Source organism: Quercus robur, chromosome 7 (assembly GCF_932294415.1).
Source record: "Quercus robur chromosome 7, dhQueRobu3.1, whole genome shotgun sequence".
In the NCBI taxonomy this organism is placed as follows: domain Eukaryota; kingdom Viridiplantae; phylum Streptophyta; class Magnoliopsida; order Fagales; family Fagaceae; genus Quercus; species Quercus robur.
Window position 1 is genome coordinate 23,363,102 of NC_065540.1, and position 14,499 is coordinate 23,377,600.

Consider the following 14,499-nt stretch of genomic DNA (forward strand, 5'->3'; position numbering starts at 1 on the left):
CCTACTAATTCATTTGTTGTTGGAGGAAAATGATGAACATGAAAAAGGTACAATACCAAAGTTCTCTATGATAATTTTTTAAGTTAATATATATCTAAAAAAACCCTCTCTCTGCAAATAATTATTTTTAAAATAGAAAATCCTTAAAAGACCACTATTTCCCTCTCTTTGAAACCTAAATAGTTATCTTGCTCTCACCCGCACACACACTTGAGAAGCAAAAATACTTTCTTTGTTATTTTAAATTTTGATATGTTTATGGGATTACACATACTTGAGAAGCAAAAATGCTTTCTTTGTTATTTTAAATTTTGATATGTGTATGCAATTGAAAAGATATTGAAATTCTTTCAAATTTAAGGATAATTGTTTCTACAACAAGTGTAAAAGCAAAAATTCTAAAAGAATTATTTCTTTGTTATTTTAAATTTTGATATGTATATCTATTTGAAAAGAACTTGAAAAACATTCAAACTTTAGGATAATTATGCCCTAAAACAACTTTAAAGCAAAAAATGATTTCTTTGTTATTTTAAAGAGAAGTGCTATATCCACAATATTTTCATAACACTTTTACAACAAATCATACATGATAAGTTATTATTGGTTCTAATTTAAAAATACTACTGAAATTATTTTTTAGTCCACTAATAACAACCTATTTCTTAGGATTTGTTATGAAATGTTGTAGACATAATATTTCTCTATTTTAAATGTTCTGGATTTGAAAAAAACTTGAAAAATATTCAAATTTTAGGATAATTTTATCCTACAACAAGTGTAAATATAGTTATATAAGACCCACAAGCAGCTATTATGCAAATCCATTATTATTCTTTCAAGTTTTAAATTTTTAATATGCATAATGGTTTGAAAATGAATAACTTTAAATATTATCCAAATTTTAGGATTATTAAGTCCTCACAATATAGGTATATATATAATTATATAAGTAAAATATTTCACAAATACAATTTGTGAAACATATATATATATATAGGGTAAATTACATATTTGGTCCCTATCCTTTACATTATATTTCAATTTAGTCTCTAACTTTTCAATTGTGTCAATTTGGTCCATAACCTTTCAATGACATGTCAATTTAGTCTCTGCCGTTATCTCTTGGATGGAAAAGTCTGACATGTCAAACAGCCTAAATAAAAAAATTTGCCACATCAACTGCCACTTGGACTAACATATCAGTTTTTGTTTTTTTTTTTGGAAGAGAACACGTCAGTTTTTTTTAAAAAAAAAACCCAAATCAAATCTTTTCAATTTGATTAAGAATTTTGTTTATTTCATTAAACAGGGACAGTCACAGTCCCATGTAAAACACTCTCCCTAAAATCCAAAATCTCTTCTCCTCCCTTCCGGCAGCGCCTTCTCCTTCCTTCCGGTAGCGCCTTCTCTATTCCAGTGGCTTTAGATTCCAATGGGTCCACAAGTTTTATACAACAAAATCATTCTGCACTTAAGGGGAAAAAAATCCAATGAATTCATATGAAGAGCATTTATTCAAACAATTGGGTATCAAGAAAATTTTATTTAAACGAAGAAAAGTTCAAACACATCAGTACACAAAACAAGATAAAAAAGAGAATACAACAAATCAAATCTATCTACAAAAGACCAAGAGGCCTCCTCTGATGCCAACTTTCTTTGCTCTGCCACAATAACAAGTAGGATCTGCAAATCTTCAAAAAGAGCAGTAGCTTTACATAACTTCTTATTTTTGTTGATAGGTAGCTTTACATAACTTGTTAAGATCACTATTGCATTCCTTCCCTAATTACTTTTTCTCATATAGCTTCAGAACAAAAATACTTCACTCCAACTAGTCAAAAAGATGACTACTTAAATCCAAAGCTCCTTAAGGCTAAATAAAGCTTCTCTCACAGCAAGCAGAATGATCGTTGTTTTATGAGATAAGTCTAGCTAAAGTCACAGCCAAGTAAAGAGGTCTGCATTTCTTGCTTTACACAAAATACCACCTCTGTCTTCCTTTGTTGCTCTTATATCCACGAGTATAGAATTGCTTGAAAATCTGGAAACGTGAAGCAATCGTAAAGCACCTCGGTATAATCGTGAAGCGTCAGTCATCACCTTCGGTATAATTTCTGGCCACCATAGTGCTTCACCTTTCCTCTAGAGGACCAAATGTGAAGCAATCGTGACTGTGAGTTAGGGATTCTTGTTGTTTATTTAGGAAAGGGATTTTTTTGTTGTTGATAGACGTGAGTTAGGGATTCACTTATTTTTTTTCTTTTTTTTTTTATAATTTAAAATTATGCTGACATTTCATAAAATAAAATTACAAATGTTGACATGTTAGTCCAGGTGGTAGTTGATGTGGACAAAATTTTTTTTTTATTATTTTTTTTTATTTAAGTCTTTTGACACATCAGACTTTTCCATCTAATAGATAACGGCGGGGATTAAATTAACACGACATTAAAGGTTAGGGACTAAATTGAAATCTGGTGTAAAGTATAGGGACCATTTATGTAGTTTACCCATATATATATATATATAGAGAGAGAGAGAGAGAGGTATTATTCCAATTTTACAATGAAACATATAACTGTTGGGTTATAAATTGATTCCGATTAATTAATTCAATTACCCAAATTAATTAATTAACCAAATTACATGTGAATCACATGCACAATCAAATCACCAAACTAAATAGAGTGCAACTTAAAATAAATTTCACATGGCAATTTGATCACATTGAAGAAAATATTTGCAAACAAAAATCCCACCGATTGAATTTTAGGTCACTACTCCCGAAAAGTCTACTAATCAAGAAACAAGTGGTTACAAGTATAAGGAATTTTATCCCAATTAGACTATCCCAAAATACTAACCTACAGTTGAACCTACTGACCTATACTAGTATTAGCTCCAATACCCAATTGGATTTGTTTTTGTAGAGAATTCTCCTTTGCACAAATCCTAGTATGTGACTAATTAATAGCAGAACAACTTGATTGTTGTTGTATGACAGAGTTCTTCAATCCACACTAGTAGATCAGGAAGGAGCTTGGTACAAAACCCTAAGGTGCACAAAAAGTTGCAGTAGCTCCTATAAAACATGTATCTTTGTAAACTCTCTATGTGTCTCTATGTATCTGATGATGGCTGTGAAATATAGCTTTATATGCTCTAGAACCCTAGTGCATGAAACCTTAGGAAAGCCATGTCATCATGGGTTGAAAATAGATCTGGAAATTCAAAATCCTTATAGCAAGATAGATTGAGAGGTGTTGAGTTAGGTATTGAGGTTCATTAAATCTCGATAGATCGATAGGTATCAAGCTAGGTGTTGAGATCTGTAGTTCCAATTTTTTTTGTTCTGTTTCTTGAGTATTCTTCATGGCTTCAATAATACTACTTTTTGGACACTAAATTAAAATGATCTTCTTGAACATATTAGAACCAAAAAATCAATTACAAGTAAAAGATGCATTTTGTCTCTAGATATGCCAATTACAAATTTACCCTTACAATAAATAACAATACTTACTTTTAGACGAAACTATAATATTGGTCCCTCAAGTTTACCATGTGTTCGCAATTGGTCCCTCAGACTTCAAGTGAGCACATTTGGTCCACTGAGTTTTCAGAATAAGCAATATAAGTCATTCTATTAACTTTCATTAGTAGTATTGCTTACATGGCTAACGGAATAATGACTTGTTATTTTTTAAAAATTGTGTGGCTTTTCTTTTCTTTTTTTTATTATTACAAAAATGATTTTACACGTAAAAAAAAAAAATGTAACCACAGCAAATGCAATTGGGTAAAAGAAGCAATGGAAGGTGAGAAACCAACAACACTAGTGTGCACAGTGTTACCCATAAACCACACCAATTTATGCTACAAGGTCTACTCTGTATGTGGTAAAGGGTTTAGTTTAACGAGTGATTTTAGGCTGAAGTTTGCCAAAGGGACTCAAAGGTTGGTAGTGGTGGATGAGTTTAACAACATAAACATTCTCATTCCTGCTAGCCCTACCATTCTTGTTGTTCCTCTCGATATTCGTTGTGATATAGGGGATCAACTTCGCTTCAATTTCGATGTTCTTCAATTCAACCAGGTTTCACTTTTTTCCCTTTTTCTTTTCTTTATTTATTTACTTGACCATGGCATTGGCAATGTGATGAGACTTTTCTTCTTCTTCTTTTTTCTAATCAACAAATATCTAAGTAAAAGCAATGCTCCAGTTATGAAATTAGAGGACATTTCTGGATGGGATTCTATGTACAGTTAATTAATTTTGATTCTGGGTCTGATGATTATTTTTTGGGAGGGTAATTGTATATTTTTTGGTAGGAGCCTTTTACGATCCCACTTGTCTCTGCAAATTCTGCAACTCAATGCCTTCAATTCCGTCTCCTCTGCTTCCAAACTCTTCTTCCGTGTCCTTGTAAGTCACCTCCTAAAGGACCCAAACCAATTTCCTATTTGTTTCTGGTGAAAATAGCCAAATACCACGTTTTGGCAAAATTTGTGGGAAATTAGCACTGTTTCAGAAATATTTAGCAATCTACCACTTTTTTAGTACTCGAGTTCCACAAAATCGAGTTTTAAATAGTACTCGAGTTCAGTGAACTCAAGTTCCTAGTGAGTCGCCAGCGTGGCACTGCTGACCTGGAATTTGTGTAATTAAAAAAAAAATAATGTGATACTCGATATTACTAAAATCGAGTATCTCTTTATAGTACTCAAGCTTATTGCAGTCGAGTAATTGGTTGGTTTTTTTTTTTTTTTTTTTTTCCTTTTTCTACTTTTTGTTTCTGTTGGAAGGGCTTGAATAGTCAAACTTTGAAAGTTCAAATAGTGTATAAAACATCCTTGAACGTTTAGACCCCCAATTACAAAATAACCAATTCAAGCTTTATGACAAACAACTAGTGTGCAGAAAATAAACAAAAACTATAAATAGAATTGGTAAACAATCTAAACCAATTAAAATCATAACCACAGCAGATAATAAAAGGCAAAGATAAAAGGGAAGGAAGATGCAAACACAAGGACAACACACAATGTGTTATCGAAGAGGAAACAGAAGCCCTCAGCGTAAAACCTCTCCGCCACCCTCCAAGCGGTAAGTAATCCACTAGAAAATGTAGTTGGGATACACGAACAGCAATAGACCCTCCAAGCCCAATCTACCCAGTGTACCTAAGCCCTCCAAGCTTCTTGCTCCAACGAGGATGCGCCGAACCTATTTCTTTTTTAGCTTCCCAGATTCCGCTACTTGACCATAGCATCAACCAATGTAGATTGGTTCCTTCCTAACTGCTTCCCAGAATACCAAACAGCCCTCTCACAGTAATGGATATGATGAGAAAAGATTTTGGTAAAAAGTCCTCTCAAGGGTTTAGCAATGGAGAGGAAGAGAGTTGAGGAATTTGAAGAGACTCTTATGTAAAGATTGTGGATGAATCAATCTTGTTTTACTCTAGGGTTTCTCTCTCAAAATTCTCTCTAGAAGCTCTCAATCTTTTGTGGGTGTAAAGGGTATTTATACTGGGGTGAGAATGGAATGTGAAGAGTCAGGTTTATCAAAACAAGGCTGGCTCGCGGCTTGGTCTCGTGGCTTGACTGAGTCGCAAGATCCAGCCACGAGATAACAGAACGGCCAGTTGTCCTATTTTGTCCTGTAGTGCTCCAGCTAGCATGACACTTCAACTTCTGGCATGCTTGGCACGTGTGCTGCTTCTGGCGGCTTGAAGCCGCGAGTCACCCGCGAGATCAAGTCACGAGTCTCTGTTTTCTTGCACACTCTTGAGTATTTCAACACTCTATCTCACTCACTACCCTTACAACAATCCCACCTAACTACAGGGTTACTAAATGCTGAAATACAAGCAAATTTGGTACGGAATAAAGCCAACAAGATGGTTGATTAAATTCAACCTTACAAACTTAGTGACTTGACATTAGCAACAAACCATTAAATGGCTTGCATGCCCATGTCAGGAGCTTGCATGATATTCAAGAAGTTTCATGCGTGAAGAAATGTAAGAGCTTGCATTAAATGTTCTTCATGAATTGTCAAAGAAGATGGTTAGGAACAACACCTGACATGCAAACCAAATTCATGCTTCTTTTCTTTGGCCATAAATGCTTGCCATTTTCTTTGACTTGCAAGAGTGAGTTCCCATGGGAGATAAAATTTTAAAAAAAAAAAAAAAAAAAAAAAAACCAACAAGGTACTCGACTGTATGAAGCTCGAGTACTATAAAGAAGTACTTAATTTCGGTAATATTGAGTACCACATTATTTTTTTAATTATACAAATTTCAGGTCAACAGTGCCATGCTGACGACTCACTAAGAACTTGAGTTCACTGAACTCGAGTACTATTTAGAACTCAATTTTGTGGAACTCGAGTATAAAAAAAGTGGTAGATTACTAAATATTTCTGAAACAGTGCTAGTTTGCCATAAATTTTGCCAAAACGTGGTATTTGGCTATTTTTGTCATTTGTTTCCATTGAAATTACTTGAATTCGAACTATTCAGATTTTTATTTTTAACGTGTAAACTCATTTTTGTAATTTTTTAACAAAAAGAAATGCCACATCATTTAAAAAAAAGACAGATCATTATTCCGTTAGCCACGTATAAGTAATACTACTAACGAAAAGTTAATGGAAGGACTTATATTGCTCATTCTAAAAACTTGAAGGATCAATTGCGCTCACTTAAAACCTGAGGGACCAATTACGCACACATAATAAACTTGAAGGACCAACAGTGTAGTTTTGCCTTTCTTTTATAAGAGTATCTTCTATTACTAATAAAATTGATTTTAATTGTCAGCACAGTTGTCATTCAATGTAGCAATTAATGTGCTCACAAATTATTTTAGCATGGGCAAAATCTGTTACACAATGTGTATTCGTAAACTGAAATCGTGAGTTGATTTTAGTTATTGAAACACGCTATAGATAATTGTATAGCTCGCTATTACACTGTAATAACCATCCTCCTTTTAGTATAGCTCACTAGCTTTATTAGTTTGATTGGAATACAATCATCAATACATAAGTTACACAACAATATAGATACTATTACAGATCAGAGATGGGTATTATCAAAGTATTGCCTCATTGGCTTATCGCACTTGGGTTTAAAGTAGCTAAGGCGAGGAATTCAGCATCGTCCTCCAATATAGCCATAACGTTTTCATCTAAGGTCACCCATGCTTCAATTCCTTTGCCATAGATAGCATTTTGGAGAATAGTGAGTTTCCTACCGAAGCCTACTTCCCCCATCAGCCCAACCCAAATGGGTTTTCCCCATCCAAAATCGACTTTGTTGAAACCAAATGTTAACCAACTGGTGAAAGCAAAAATTTCAGGGTTTTCTCTAGAGAATACTACCGTTGCAGCTTTCTGGATTGCGTACTCGATCATGCCTATAAAACCTTCGTGACCTTGCAGAATTCTCACATCACTGTCAATTTTTGACACAGCTTCTTTGAGGGTTGCCACCAAGCCACGCATCTCGATCTCTGTCAACTCTGCTGAGTTATAATCGTAGGCTGCTAATGCCCACCAAAAGATATTACCCATAGAAGAATCCGACAAGCGTGGCTTTGCTTTTCCGCGGATGCTTATCGCTTGGGCCAGTATAGATGGCCTTGGAGAACCAGATGCTAATCTAGAAGCAGCTCTAGCGTGTTTATAAATGAAACTAGACAGTGATTCGATTCGAGTTGGGTTTTCCACTCGTTCACTCCTTGCTTTTGCCCTTAGAGTAGCTATGCCTATGGCCTTGGCATCGAACACAAATCTCCTTGTCTTGTACTTGCCTTCGCTGAACCAAAGCCTTTCCACTAAAGGTTTAGCAATATGAGGCAATATATTTTGTGGAGGAAAGTGTGATAATGATGATGCCTCGGTAAAATTAGGATTTACTAGTTTGTTACTAGGCCCGCCTGCAGTGGCTGCCCAATTTTTGAGGAAAGCACTCATGGTGGTTCCATCTATGAACTTATGTGACGCGGTAAAACCGATTGCTATTCCACCACAATCAAATACGTTGACTTGTACGGCTAATGGGGCAACTTCCATTGGTTTTGGTTCTTTGAGAAATGGACAACAAGGAAGAAAGTGGTTTAAAGACTCCGTTTTAGGATGTTGAAGAAAGTCAGACAGACAACAATAGACTCGGGCCTCATTATAAGGAATGCCCTTGTCGTAATAATCAATAAAGAGGTTGTCTTTCATCCTTCCGGAAAATGGGTAGAAACTATTTAGGGTTTTTGAGAGTGAGTTTTTTAGGTGAGATTGGGGATTCTTGGAATGAATATGGAGTCCATTTGGATTGAGCTTATTTTTACTGAAACTGAAAACACTGTAGCAAAATAATTTTTAAATGTGTGAATAGTGTTGTGGGATCCATTTTTAATGAAAAAGTTGCTGAAAAGTGGAATTTGTGGGTCCGTGAATAATGCACGAGTGCACTGTTCACGGTTGACTTGGTCAAATAGTGCGGCTAGAACAAAAAAAATCAGAAAACGCAGCTCAAGATTCAGCGGAAAACGCTGGATCCAAACGGGCACATGGTTCTTGGGGTAAAAGAGGATAAGTGAAGCATAGGTTGTAGGAGTGATCTGGTCCAAGAGAGAGAGTTTGAAGGGTTTTATATGATGAATTGCTGGTGAAGATGGTTTGATGATTTCTCTTGAGATGATATCAACGTCCATCATAATTTTTTTTTTCAGACAAAAGTTTATCTTTAACTAAACCACTGCCTCTAGATATGCTTGCTTTACTTTCATAGAGATATCTTGGAAAATGATCCTATTCCCTTTTATAGACAGAGCGCATAATTTTTACGAACAAATTGCTAACGCTTGGTTGTTAGGTACCTCAAACTTGCTAGTTCAAATTTAGTCGGAGCAATTAGTAGTTAGTAGTTGGAAGTCTTTTTTTTTTTTGGGTAAACAGTAGTTGGAAGTTGGCACTTAATTTGATTAATGGTGATGTTTCATTTTTTTTTTTTTTTTTGGGGAGTAACAGTGATGTTTCATGTTTGGTTGGTTTATACATGTTGGAATGTGTTTTGAAGTTTTCAACTATCAATGATCAGTATACGTACGTCTAAATCAAATAATAATAATAATCAGTTATTTCATTGAAAACATTAGCTTTAAAAATTTTTAAGGAATGGTTTGCTCAAGAAACAAGGTTTCGAATAACGATTTAAAACTATTCAAGGAACTGATATAAAATCCAATATTTTGCTCATCCAAATGGAGCATAAATTTGGATTGCATACATTGGTTCGTTGGAGACACTTTGTTCAATCAAAAATAAAATGGAATATGAAATATATACGTACCCGAAATTTTTTTTTTTTTTTTTTTAATAGAGGGAATATAAGTACACATTCACAATGATAAATACTAATAGACTCATCCACAAAAGAATTCACGCAAGAAATATAGAGTAAAGTATAGCAACACTCACTACTTTTAGGAATTCACCGAAGAAATATGAACAAGAAACTCAGCGCCTATCAGAATCCCCCGAGAGATAAAAAGTTTTTAACAAGAAGAAATTCCTTCTTCTCACAAAGCCAAAGCCTAAAAATAATACCCAATATTCTGTCTGATTTCTATTCACACGTGAGCTAGAACTTATGTTAAACCACTTGGAACAACCCTCTGAGCATGAAGAATGAAAACTTGCATTTTCAAGACAAAAACATTTAATAAGAATAAAAAAAACTTGACCAAATACTCAAAAAACAACTAATAAGACCCATTAACAAGACTTAGAAAATGGAAAATATACCTTAGAAAACAAATAGACAAAACTATAAGTGAGATTCGAAATTCATTTTTTCTCAAGTATATATGCTAGACCAAACAATTTGTATTAAAATAGTCATAACACCCTCTAAAAATGTTGGATATATTTCAGAAGCAATTTTTTTTTTTTTTTTTTTGTGATTATGTAAACAAGAACACACTTAAATTTAATATATAAGAAGAAATCTGTACAATAATTAAATAACTCACAAACCAAATGCATCAAAAATATTAATAAATAATACAAAACTAATCAAGTCTTGTGTTTGATACAATTTTCTTAAAGTACATTTTGCCCATTTCACATTCAATAGTTCTTACAAACTCACAAACGTCTCTCAAGATAAATTGATTAACAACATGGAGAAGAAGAAATGCAATATCTGTGCTCAATGAACTGAACTATATTGCTTTCTCACTCTTTTGACTCCATGCAAAGATGTATGCACGAAAATATTGTTCGGGAAAAATTGTTGGGTACAGATTTAATTATTAACTCAAAAAATAAAGTAATAAAATATTTTATTTGGACAAGAGTGCCTACTTCAATATTCTTAAAAAAAAAAAAAATTACTACTTCAAAAAAAAAACAGTTATAGTCTTACACGTATTAGTATTAGATTGCACATGTCCTTTTGTAATTTATTGCTATATATAGTTATTAGTAGGTTGTTAAAATCGAACCGGATTAATCCAAAACTGGTTTTTTTTACATAAAAAACCGGAATTCTCTTTTTTGCAGTGAACACCAATCCAGCCGAACGGTTGAACCATGCACGGTTTTTCCGATTTTATTCCCACAAAATTTTGCTAAAAAATCTCAGTCTTGATCTTGTTTGTCCACCACCAAAAGCTCCACCATCACTGGATCTGACTGTTAGAATGATCGATCTGTTTGTTTGGAGATGAAAGACCGAGAGAGGGAAGGGAGAGAGAGAGAGGCGAGAGTGATAGAGAGAACGAAGTAACAGAGAAATAGTGAAGGGAACTAATAAAGAATAGGCGGAGTGAACAAAGTAACAGAGAGGAGAACTAGGATTTGATGTAGGGAATAGAGGAATGGTTTTTACTTTAAATATTTTACCTAAAAAGTCACGCATCGCCCTCTTTGATAATCATTCAACAATTTCTCCAGCTCTTTATTATTATCACTTTTCCCATCACTTGACTAGTTGACTTCTTCTTTTTTCCCCCCTTTATAAGAGATATTTTACAATCTTTGTAGTAAATTACAAAAAGATCATCTATATTTTACCCTTTTTAAATATTAAGGTAAATTACAAAAGATTTCAAACGGACTGTAATGCCGTTATTTATTTTACCCTTTTTACTCTTTCTTCTCACTCTTTCTCTGGCTCCCTCATCGCTTTTTCCACTCTCAGACCACTCTTTCTTCTCTCACACACACACACTCTCTATCTCTCTCAGAAAGAGAGAACCAAAAAAGAAGAAGGGAGAAATGGCTACGGTGACTTCCTTATCTAGAGGATTCGCTTCGTGATCTGAGGAAAACGAGGTCATCGGCAGTGGCCCTGGTGGCTACATGGCCACCATCAAAGCCGCTTAGTTGGGTCTCGAGACCACTTGTATTGAGAAGCGTGGTGCCCTCGGTGGCACTTGCCTCAACGTCGGTTGCATTCCCTCCAAGGTTAGATTCAGTTTTACATATTTTTTTTCGTTTAGTGCTTCTGAGATCTAATTGGTTAATTTGTTGTAGTATTGTAATTTTTTTCGGTGTGAATCTGTGTTGGCTCTCGTGGTCTTTGTGGTGGCGTCGTGCTGTGGGTTTGTACTGGTTCGTGGGTGTGGATCGGCGTTGGAGGGTTTGGCTTATTTGTGGGTTGGCGATGGATGTTTGTGGGTTTTGGTTTGGATTGATTGTGGGTTGGTAGTGCGGTGGAGGCTTGTGGATTTTGGTTTGGATCGGTGGTGATGGGTTTGCTTTGGGTTTTATTTTTTTTTTTTTTTTTTGAGCAAAAAGTTTGAGTTGGTTTGAGCAAAGGTTTTGTGGGTTCTTATGAATGGTTATGTTAAGTTTAATATGGGTTCTCAGGCTTTGAGGGATATGTTGGTGAGTGGAGTTGAGCTTGATGAATTTTGTGTAAACTGTACTTATTGCTTGTGCTCAAACTGGGGCGGTTTTGCAAGGGAAAAATAGATTCATGAGTATGTTAGGAAGAGGAAAGGGATGGAGACAGATGTGTTTGAGGGTGAGAGAGGGAAACTAAAATAAATAATGGCGTTACAGTCCGTTTGGACTAAAGGACTCAAATGGCTAGTTTTGAAATCTTTTGGATCTCCTTGGTATTTGGTCAAACCTCAAGGGTAGTTAGTGAAATTTACCCTAAATATTATTTTGGGTTAAGATTGTTGAATTTTCTTCATGTATTATATTTATTTTTGTATTAATAAATTAATAAAATAATTATTATATCATCATGATCTAACTTCGATCGGACTTGAATCTTGAAAACTTTAAATCTCTTCTTTTTACCGTTCATTAAACAGTTTGGACCTAAAAACCATGATTATTTGATTATCCTTTCATTATTTGTTTTTTCATTTGCACTTGGTGTTTTATGTTTTGTAACTCGTGGCTATTCATTTTCGTTTGGGCATTGGTGTAACCCATGGCTATTCATTTCCTTTTGCTTTTCAGTTTAGTTCTTTGTGTAAATAAAACAAGCCTTGAAAATTAGGAATATAAGCAGTGCCCATCGTCCTCTGCTCTTATTTTGTATCAGCCTTGAAGTGAAGCATCAACTATTTCTCTTTCAAATTCGAATTCCAATTCTTCAATCTATTTTTTTTTGTTGGTAGATTGCTTATATGAGCTAATGGAAATCAGTTTCATCTTACTCCAAGTTTTCGACGAAATGGCTTAGGCTTGGACATTTAAAAAATAAATAAATAAATACATAAACAAATGTTGTACCGCATCAATTGCTAAAATTGTGCTATAACCTTATGAAAGTGGTCATTATCCTCATCGTGAAAGCAAGGCTGGCTAAGCAAAGAGGAAGATCTCCCATTGCTCCGCAAAGGGTTTTTTTGTTTTTTTAATATCTATTATTCAAAGTTCTTTCCTTCATACGTATTTACCTATTTGTCTTTGCAATGTTTTTCGTTCTATTGATCAAGTTTCTATACTTTTGTTCAATCAAAGAAATTAGGGTGCATATTGGAATTCATTAAGCGAAATCAAAGTTGAACATTTTCAGTGATCATGCTCAGGTACAAAATTTGTACTATTTATTTATTGATGCTATCTGCATGTTGTTTCCTTTTTATTTTTGTTGGTTTACCAAATTTCCATTGTAGGTAGCAGCCCCTGGTTTATTAAAATTTTGCTTTCCATATGCTCCGCAAATTATGTATGAGAAAGAAATGAATAGTTATCGGTTTACGCCATGGAAAGTTATAGATATACACATGTCCTCTAAAAAAAGAATTATACATCTTTCAAAAAGACTTAAAAATCCCATTTTCAATTCATTGTCATTTGAATTATTATATATTATATTACATGCATGAGACCACAATGGTGAAACCAGTTAATTTCTCCAAATAAATTCTTTTAGTAGTCCAAATAAAAATAATAACAATGACATGAAAATATAAAATCTAATATTTTTGTTAGTTCAAGTAAAAACAGTATTTACAATGAAACTAGAAATGTGTAATTATTTTTTAAATGGAAAATATGAGGATGCATGCATGCAATGATGACACCCAAGCTTTGAATTTTTTTTTCTAAATAACAATAAATATTAAAAAATTTAGTTAGTTGTCACGTTTCAAAATAATGTTGAAAACTAGCATCTCGAGTGTCTAAAACTCGAGTTTCAACATAAATCGAGTTTTATAGACTCAATTATAGGGTTTTAAAACGCCACTATAGGGCTCCCAGAACTTGGTATGGGGTGATCACACATATAAAAAAATTTTGTAAGAAAACGCCGCTATAGGGTTATAAAACGTCACTATAGGACTTAAAAACGCCACTATAGGAGGAATTTTTTTTGCATGGAACTCGAGTCTTAATGACTCGAGATCTATGTGGCATTTTCACTCCAAATCGTCTAGCCAAACACTCGCAACGTGAGTCTTTGGGACTCGGGTTTTAATATGGATCTTGAGTTTCTAAAACTCGAGATGCTATTTTCCTTAAAACTTTGAAACGTTGCCTAACTTACTACATATTTACCCATCACACTGCTACTCTGCCCATTCCCTCCCCAAGCTTTTCTCAAACCGTTTTGCTTTCCTTGATTATAATTTTAAAAAAAGTAATCCTTGATTATAATTATTTTTGAGTTATTTACAATTGTTACTTCTACTTAATATTTTTAAATAACACTACTTGCATAAGATTTTCCAAGCATCACAATAATAATAATATTTATAGTAATAGGGAAAAAATATAAAAACAATAGTGCAACACAGAGGCTAAATACTAGTTATATAAAACAATGGTTAAGGCTAATTTAGAACTTACATATTAGTTACTAGCCTCTATGCATACGTGTTATGCATGTTTAGAGATTGTTCTATTTTTTTTTTTTTTTTCCTAAAAAATAATTTTCATATATATTAATTTGGGTTTGTTACATCATCCAATTATCAAAATTCCTAGGGGAGTGAGAAGTGAGAATTTTTTAT

General features: G+C 33.9%; 1 protein-coding gene and 1 long non-coding RNA gene across 2 annotated transcripts in view; one reads left to right on the forward strand and one right to left on the reverse strand.

The window, feature by feature from the left end:
• The window catches only part of LOC126692826 (vinorine synthase-like), a 62,043-nt gene extending 53,256 nt beyond the window's left edge, over nt 1-8,787 (reverse strand). The window contains exon 1 of the mRNA XM_050388593.1: nt 7,444-8,787. Within this exon, the coding sequence (XP_050244550.1) occupies nt 7,444-8,248 (805 nt within the window). The 5' untranslated portion in view covers nt 8,249-8,787. The remainder of the gene's footprint in view (nt 1-7,443) is intronic.
• LOC126692829 (uncharacterized) overlaps nt 1-12,580 on the forward strand; it is a 58,761-nt gene extending 46,181 nt beyond the window's left edge. The window contains exon 2 of the long non-coding RNA XR_007645102.1: nt 11,354-12,580. This is a non-coding gene — a long non-coding RNA (uncharacterized LOC126692829). The remainder of the gene's footprint in view (nt 1-11,353) is intronic.
• The last annotated feature ends 1,919 nt before the right edge of the window (nt 12,581-14,499 follow it).